Source organism: Miscanthus floridulus, chromosome 14, assembly GCF_019320115.1.
Source record: "Miscanthus floridulus cultivar M001 chromosome 14, ASM1932011v1, whole genome shotgun sequence".
In the NCBI taxonomy this organism is placed as follows: Eukaryota; Viridiplantae; Streptophyta; class Magnoliopsida; order Poales; family Poaceae; genus Miscanthus; species Miscanthus floridulus.
In genome coordinates, this window is record NC_089593.1 from 22,596,117 (window position 1) to 22,604,940 (window position 8,824).

Consider the following 8,824-nt stretch of genomic DNA (forward strand, 5'->3'; position numbering starts at 1 on the left):
GTTAGAATTAGTGGCTAACTATTAGCTCTATCTATAAATCTAAACATGACTTAAAGTCAATGGTAAACCTATACACGTTACAGCACATTACCAAATGACCTATTTTCAATTAGAAACTATTTATAAGGACTGAATGGCAAAACAAACACAAAAAAAAACGTGAACGATAAAAGCGTATGCAACGACAACATCCCTTCCAAGCCCAGAAGAATTTTCAGCAGCAAACCAGGCTATAAATAAACAAGCAGATGCAGTCATGCAGACCCCTCCCCTTCCATTTGCAAGCATCACGCCTATCTCCTCTCCTAAAATTAACTAATTATCCCGCTTAATTTAACTAATCACCACCCTAATCTCGCGGCCTCATATAAAACCTCCCCACCCCACCCCACATCCCATCGCCAACGAGCCTCGCCCTCGCCACGCCACTAGCGGGCGCGCACCCGACAGCCCGCGAAGCCCGCCCGCGCTCGCTTGCCCAGGCGAGAGAGAGAGTGACGAGATCCGCTCCGGGCCGGCGGCGAGCAGGATCGCCGGACGCCGGGCGATGCCGGTGACGGACTACCAGGGCTCAACCTCCTCGCCCTTCTCCTTCGGCCGCTCGCTGCTCTCGCTGCGCAGGGACACCACCGCCATCATGCCGTCGGGCGAGGAGGCCGACCTCGAGGCGTTCCAGCGCCACGTCGCGTCGACGCTCGCGGAGCTGCTGCCCGCGGCGGACGCCGGGACCGGTGCCGGCGACGCCTCCGCCGCCGCCGCCGCCGCGGCGTCGGGCGAGGAGTTCCTCTCCGCCGCGTGGATCCGCCGCCTGCTGGAGGCCTTCGTGCTGTGCCAGGAGGAGTTCCGCGTCGTGGTGGCCCAGGCGCGGCGCCGCGCCGGGGCGCAGCTGCCCGCGGCCGCCGAGAGGATGGTGGCCGAGTTCCACGAGCGCGCCGTCAAGGCGCTCGACGTCTGCAACGCGGCGCGGGACGGCGTGGACCAGGTGCGCCGCTGGGAGCGCCTCGCCGACATCGCGGCCTCCGCGCTGGGGGCCCCCGGGGAGGTCCGCGAGGGCCAGCTCCGCCGCGCGCGCAAGGCGCTCACAGACCTCTCCGCTCTCCTCGTCGACGACGCCGCCGCGGCGTCGGGGGCCGGCGGCGTCGCCTCCTTCCTCTCCTCCCACCGCAACCGCTCCTTTGGCCGCGCGCGGGCCTCCCCGTCGCGCACCGCGGGCTCCGCCGCCGCGGCATCCGCGACTGCCTCCCACTTCCGCTCCCTCTCCTGGAGCGTGTCCCGCACCTGGTCCGCCGCGCGCCAGCTGCAGGCCATCGGGGCCGGGCTCGCCGCGCCGCGCGCGCACGAGGCGGGCCTCGCCGCCCCCGTCTACTCCATGGGCTGCGTGCTCCACCTCACCACCTGGGCGCTCGTCGCCGCCGTCCCTTGCCCGGACCGCGGCAACGCGCTGCAGGCCCACCACCTGCCGGCCGCGCCGCCGCGCGCCGCGTTCCCCTGGGCGCCGCCTCTCCTCGCCCTGCAGGAACGCCTCGCCGAGGAAGGCAAGCGCAAGGACAGGCGCCATTCCTGCGGCCTGCTCAAGGAGATCCATTCGCTCGAGAAGTCCACGCAGAAGCTCGCCGAGGCAATCGACGCGGCCCCGATCCCGCTCTTCGGCGACAGGGAGAACGACGTGCGGGAGGCTGCCGCGGAGCTCGCCGCCGTGTGTGAAGCCATGAGGGACGGCCTGGAGCCGCTGGAAAGGCTGGTGCGCGAGGTGTTCCACCGCATTGTGCGCAGCCGTGTCGATGGCCTCGATTCATCCATGCACAATGCCGACTGATTTGATTCGCCCCGCCCGCCGATCGGAATTCTGCCTGCAATTGGGCAATGTGGCGACCCTAGGTAGCTTTTCTTGCTTCTTGGTTTGCTCGTTTATCTTCTCTGGTCATATTGAGTACGTATATCTGTATCTTCTTGTAAAGAAGGGATTTGAATGTGGCCATCATGATGTAAAGATGGCTGCTTAGTTCCCATGTTTTTGATGCTGCATTTGGTATATATATAATATTTCACCTAATTTTTGTTAGCCATGGTGTCCGATTAATGATTAACCTGCTATGTTCTACTACTTCTAGAGTTCTACAAGATCGTTCAGAAATGTGACATTTGATCTAGTTAAGGCCCCGTTCGCTAGTCTGAAAATTGGCTGAAACTGATTGAAAAATACTGTTCTGATTAAATTGTTGTGAGAGAAAAACACTGTTTCTGCTGAAAAAAAGAAGACGAACAAGCTAAATATGGGATAAGCCGTTCAGGGCCTAAGATGGAACGAGGGGAAAATAGTTTCCTCCTTTGATTGAATTTGCTGCATAAAATCTGAGATGGTTGGCATGTTTTGGTTGCAAAGATTTTATTTTGGAGGTTTTTTGCCCTGTTCGTATGATATATAAGCCGGCTGGTTTCGGCTGATTCAATAGTGTTTAGTGAGGGAGAATAAGTTGAAATAAGCTGACCCAGCTGAAAAGTAGTTCAAGTGAACATGGCCACAGACATGTGATCTTTGAACTTTGATGTTGTCGGGTATCGATATTAGAGATACTCAAAGTAAGCAAGTTAGCATCCACGCTGACTTCTCCGGATGGCTCGAGACATATTAAAAGGTCTCGCACGACCCTAAGGCCGCGGGCTTCATCTCGTCCGACCTCAAGGCCGCGGGCTCCGTCTCGCCCCTTTAGTGCGGGCTCCGTCTCGCCCGACCCCAAGGACACGGGTTCCGTCTCGTCCGACCCCTTGGGTGCGGGCTCTGTCTCGCTCGACCCCAAGGACGCGGGTTCCATCTCGTCCGACCCCTTAGGTGCGGGCTCCGTCTGGCCCGACCCCTTGGTTGCGGGCTCCGTCTCGTCCGACCCCGAGGACGCAATTTTTGTCTCGCCCAACCCAAGGACGCGAGTTTCGTCTCACCCGACCCCTTGGGTGTAGGCTCCGTCTCGCCCGACCCCTTGGGTGTGGGCTTCGTCTCGCCCGACCCCAAGGACGCGGTTTCCGTCTCGCTCGACCTCGAGGACGTGGGCTCCGTCTCGCCCAAGGTCGCGGGCTCCATCTCGCCCGACCTCGAGGACGCGTGTTCCGTCTCGTCCAATGGGGACCCATACAGCCGCCAACCACTCTAGGTCCAAGCGTATGGGCCTGGGTCAAAACTCTGACGCCAGGGAAGAGGCTGGCACACCTCGATGTAACCCGTGGCCTTGACGGACGATACCTGGGGATTCACATCAAGAACAGTGTCGGATGTGCCGGTGTTGTTCTGCCTAATCCTCGCATGGACGCTGAGAGGCGCGTCAATTCACCGCAACGTCCGTCAGGACAGAGTGGAAGGCCATGACCGGCAGATAACACCAGCGCATGGCGCCAGTGACGAATAGGGCCGTGACATGGAGCCATCTCTATCGACATCTACAGGATCAGCGGGACCCGCATAAAGAAGAAGAAGGACCCGGCGACTCTAGATGCCTTCTTTCTCTCGTTCTTCTCATTTTTCTCTTCTGTAACCCACGCTTTCCCTTCGCCTATAAAAGGGGAAGCAAGGCGCCCCACGCTGGGGGGGATCAGAACACAAGAGCACGATACGAGCACATGACTGAGCGGCAAGCAAGCTCTCAGCACCCGTTCACTCCCTCCACTAGAGACTTGGGATTCTCGCCCTCTCTCGCCTGTTTGTAACCCTACTGTAAATCAAATGTCGGTAACACGAGCAGTAGCGAACTAGACATAGGGACGTTCTGCCCAAACCGGTATAAACCCTTGTGTCCTCCGAGCACACCATCCGAGCCAGACGTGCAAATACAAATTTACTCGTCGGTGGTCCAAAAACACCGACAGTTGACGCGCCAGGTAGGGGTTTTTTACGCGTCTTGATGTCCACATCAGGCCTCGGATGGCTAGTCACAGCGTCAGTTGGGTCCCGGGCGTGCACGTGCGCTTTAGAAACCTGGACTTCATCGTTACGACATAGGGAGAGTTGGCGTGGGTTCCCACCGCCGTCCAACCTCTCCACTCCACCGGCCTCAACGCGATTGAGGAGCTGTATGCACCGGAGGCCCATGCCCCCGGGAGCGACTAGCTCCTCGGCTTCGATTACTGGAGGCTAGAGCGCCGGCTCGACGCCTTCCTAGGACCTCGACCGTCCCGGGAGGACCTACACCGCCTCACCTTCTCGTTCACCAACGTCATGACATGACTTGTCGGAGGAGAGCCCCTCTCCCTAGAATACCTCATCCGGAGCACCCCGACAGCGCTCCTGTTCGGTCTACGCCACGCCACAGAGACCATCGACCACCTTGTGGCGCAGTGTACGCCCCCATCCCCTATGAACGACCTTCTCGCAGGAGAATCAGAGTCACCCTCTAACTCTGACTCTAGCAGGGGGAGCCATCACCCTTCGCGAGAATGTTTCATGGCAGGTACCCCCGAGGGATACATCGAAAGCATCCATGAAGGAGGTGCTACCGCAACAGATGACCTCGACGAGAGGTCGAGGAGGACACAAGGGCCCCACCTCGCTTGCATTTAAAGTAGCTGAGGGTGTGGCACCAAGAGCTCAAAGAAGCACGACTCTAGCTCGAGCAGGAACGCGTGGAGCTCAAGCACCACAGAGACGGTGGGCGTGCATGCGCCGCAGCCCGCGACGTGAACCGAAGGATCATCGAGGATGATGAAGCCCTCCCACACTTCACCCAGGCAAGTCAGAACATCGCTGCCGTGGCGGCCTTGCTCCGGGGGCTTTCGGGGCTCGTGACACTCGAGGATCAATGGGCCCATCATGAGATTCACACGCTACTCGTGCGTGTGGTGGCACAGTAGGCCAAGAGCTCGCTGTCCTAACGACATGAGCTTGGCGCTAGCAAGCGTGTGCCCTCAGAGCGACCCGACAGGGACGTGTTAGTCCATTAGGCGCAGCGAGGTGGCAGACCGCGCATCGTGGCCCTGGCGTATGAGCGTCTTGGCCTCCACCGTGACGCGCACGACACCCTAGATGCCCGTAGGCATGCCCACAATAATGAGAGGGAGGAGGCTAGCCGTGGCTACCACCCTTATCATGGCGGACGCTAAGACAGCGGTGAGGACTAAAGCCCGAGCCCTGACTTGCTAGGACCTCAGGCCTTTGGCCGACACATCCGTAACGTCGTCTTTCCACCACGGTACCGACCGCCGACCAACATTTCAAAATACTACGGGGAAACAAACCCTGGACTGTGGCTCGAGGATTATCGACTTACTTGCCAAGCCGGTGGAGTGGATAGTGACAATTTCATTATTCACAACCTTCCATTGTTCCTAGCTGATTCAACGCGAACATGGTTGGAACCCCTTTCGCCCAACTAAATCCAAAGTTTGGCAGACCTAAAAGAAATCTTCGTGGGAAACTTTCAGGGCACATACGTGCGTCCTATGAACCCATGGGATCTCAAAAACTACTGACAGAAGTTTGGGGAAACTCTTCATAGGTACATCCGGTGCTTCTCTCGGTAGTGCAACAAGTTGCCCGATGTCGCCGACACCGACGTCATAGGAGCTTTCCTGTCTGGGACCACCTACAAGTTCTTGGTTCATAAGCTAGGACATAAGGGCCCACGAACCACCAAGGAGCTCCTCGACATTGCCACTAGCCATGCCTCAGGTGAGGAGGCGGTCGGGGCAATTTTTGACTGCCCCATGGGCAAGGCAAAGTGGGACGAGGACGCCGGCGAAGGCGCCTCCAACTGCCCCAACAAGAAGAAGAACAAGCAGGGTTGCAAGGGCTCACTTATGGCCACTGCCGACCACAAGGGGGTCAGAAGCCCATCGAGGGTACCCCGGACCACTTTGAGAAGCTGCTCGAAGGGCCATGCCCAAACGATGCTTTCCTCATCAAGCACCTGTACAAGAACTGCGTCCTCATGAAGCGGTTCTTGTCCGGAGGCTCCAACAAGGGGGAGCATAGGAAGGAACCTAAGTCGACCGTAGACGATGCCGAGGGGAAGGACGGTGGATTTCTAACGCTAGATAGCTGCCTCATGATCTTCAGAGGGTCGGTGGCCTATGACTCCAAGCGCCGTCAGAAGCTTACGTGCTGTGAGGTCTATACGACCGATCCGGTCGTGCCTTCCTTCCTCTAATGGTTAGAGCCTGCCATAACCTTTGATCAGAGGAAAGCGTCCCGTAGCAAGAAAGATACCCGCTTGTGATCGATCCGATCATCGGCACGAAGCGGCTCACCAAGGTGCTGATGAATGGAGGCAGTGGCCTCAACATCATGTATGCTGAAACGCTCGATGCCATGGGCATCGATCGATCATGCATCCAACCGACCAAGGCATCTTTCTATGGCATCATGCCTAGAAAGCAGGCCGTGCCACTTAGGCACATCGATCTGCCTGTTATCTTCGGGAATCTGACCAATTATGGGACAGAGACCCTTACCTTCGAGGTGGTCAGGTTCCACGGGACCTACCACACCATCCTAGGATGTCCATGCTACGCGAAGTTCATGGCTGTCCCCAACTACACCTATCTAAAATTGAAGATGCCGGGTCCATGTAGGGTCATCACCATTGGCACCTCTTTCTAGCACGCCTATGAGTACGAGGTTGAGTGCTGCAAACACGCTGCGGCAATTGTCACCTCCAAAGAGCTTGCGGCCATCAGGAAGGAGGTCGTTAAAACAGCATTCGACCCCAAGCGGTCGGCTGGGTCTTTCGAGCCTGTAGAGGGCGCCAATGAGGTGCTCATAGACCCAATGGCTTTGAGGGCAAAGTGGTGCGCATCAGCACCATGCTTTCCTCCAAATAGGAAAGCGCGCTCACCGACTTCCTCCGTGACAACAGAGACATCTTTGTGTGGAAACCTTCGGACATGCCAGCCATTTCGAGAGAAGTCACCGAGCATGCCTTGAAGATCAGGTCAAGCTCCAAGTTGGTGAAGCAGCGCCTGCATCGTTTCGATGAGGAGAAACATGGGGCCATCAGTGAGGAGATTACGAAGCTTTTGGCAACCAGGTTCATCAAGAAAGTATACCACCCTGAGTGGTTAGCCAATCCCGTTCTTGTACAAAAAAAGAGTGGGAAATGGAGAATGTGTGTTGACTACATGGGTCTCAACAAAGCGTGTCCAAAGGATCCATTTTCTTTGCCATGCATAGACCAAGTAGTCGACTCGAGCTCAGGGTGCGAAACCCTTTACTTCCTTGATGCGTACTTTAGGTACCTTCAAATCACGATGAAAGTGTCCGACCAGCTCATGACATCTTTCATCACCCCATTTGGATCATTCTGCTACATCATAATGCCATTTGGCCTAAAGAACACGGGGGCTACGTGCCAATGCTGCATGCTCAAGTGTTTCGGGGATCTCATCGGGCAGACCGTTGAGGCCTATGTGGATGACATTGTGGTCAAGTCCAAACAAGCTGACCAGTTCGTAGCTGACCTAGAGCAGACCTTCATGAAACTCCGAGCAAACGACATCAAACTCAACCTCGAGAAGTGCATTTTCGAGGTCCCAAGGGGTATGCTGCTGGGTTTTATCATCTCCGAGCGTGGCATCAAAGCCAACCCGAAGAAGATCTCAACCATAATGAGGATGGACCTAATTCATAACATAAAGGGGGTATAGCGAGTTACAGGGTGCCTCGCCGCACTCAGCCGCTTTATCTCACGCCTCGGTGAACAGGGTCTCCCCCTCTATTGGCTTCTAAAGAAGGCCGACCGCTTCAAATGGATGCCCAAGGCCTAGGAGGCACTTGACAAGGTCAAGTAGCTCCTGATGAAGGCCCTAATCCTGGTCCCCCCAACCGATGGGGAACCGCTTCTGCTCTACATTGCGACCACCACGCAAGTGGTCAGGGCCGCCCTGGTGGTATAGCGAGAAGAAGGGGGACACACCCTCAAAGTGCAGCGTTCGATGTACTTCATTAGCGAGGTCTTGTCTGATTCCAAGACTCGCTACCCCCAAATCTAGAAACTCCTTTACGTTGTCCTTATCACTAAAAGGAAGTTATGTCACTACTTCGAGTCGCATCCGGTGACGTTCGTGATGTCCTTCCCTCTCGGCAAGGTCATCCAAAACCAGGATGTCATAGGAAGAATCGCGAAGTGGGCACTTGAGTTGATGAGTCAAGGCATTTCATATGCCCCTCAAACAGCCATCAAGTCCTACGCATCGCCATTGAGTTGGGTATCCGACGGCTTGATGTCTAGGGTGATTCCTAGCTAGTCATCGACCAAGTCATGAAGGAATCAAGCTACCACAATGCCAACATGGCTGCGTATTGCCGAGAAGTTCGACAGCTAGAGGACAAGTTTGACGGTCTCAAGCTCAATCACATCCTGAGGCGTCTCAACGAGGTGGTCGACACGCTGGTGAAAATGGCATCTGGCCGAGAGCCGGTGCCGACGGGCATCTTTGCCAACGATCAGTACAAGCCCTTGGTCCGCTATGAGGAGCTAGAATAGACCGGTGACGGGCCGCCTGCCCTAGGCTTAGGGGCTAACCTGCCAGTGGCTCCATCCGACCCTAAAGTCATGAAGCTTGACGAGGATCCAGCGACAGAGTCCAACCCTCTAGGCGACTGGAGGACGCCTTACCTCGACTACCTCCTCTGTGAGGTGCTACCGATAGACAAAACGGAGGCTTGGCGGCTCACGTGTCGCGCCAAGTCCTTTGTCATTGTTGAGGGCGAGCTCTAGAGGTGAAGCCACACCGAGATCCTATAGCGCTGTATCCCCATCGAACAAGGGAAGCAGTTGCTGAGTGATATCCACAGTGGGGTCTGCAGCACCATGCCACGCCAAGGACCCTGGTCGAAAACGCA

At 56.6% G+C, this 8,824-nt stretch overlaps 1 protein-coding gene across 1 annotated transcript; it reads left to right on the forward strand.

Moving 5' to 3' along the window:
* Window positions 1–298: 298 nt before the first annotated feature.
* LOC136503294 (protein BYPASS1-LIKE-like) lies at window positions 299–2,053 on the forward strand. Its single transcript, XM_066498421.1, has one exon. It carries the CDS (start codon window positions 548–550, stop codon window positions 1,814–1,816), a length of 1,269 nt encoding a protein of 422 aa, XP_066354518.1. The 5' UTR covers window positions 299–547; the 3' UTR covers window positions 1,817–2,053.
* The last annotated feature ends 6,771 nt before the right edge of the window (window positions 2,054–8,824 follow it).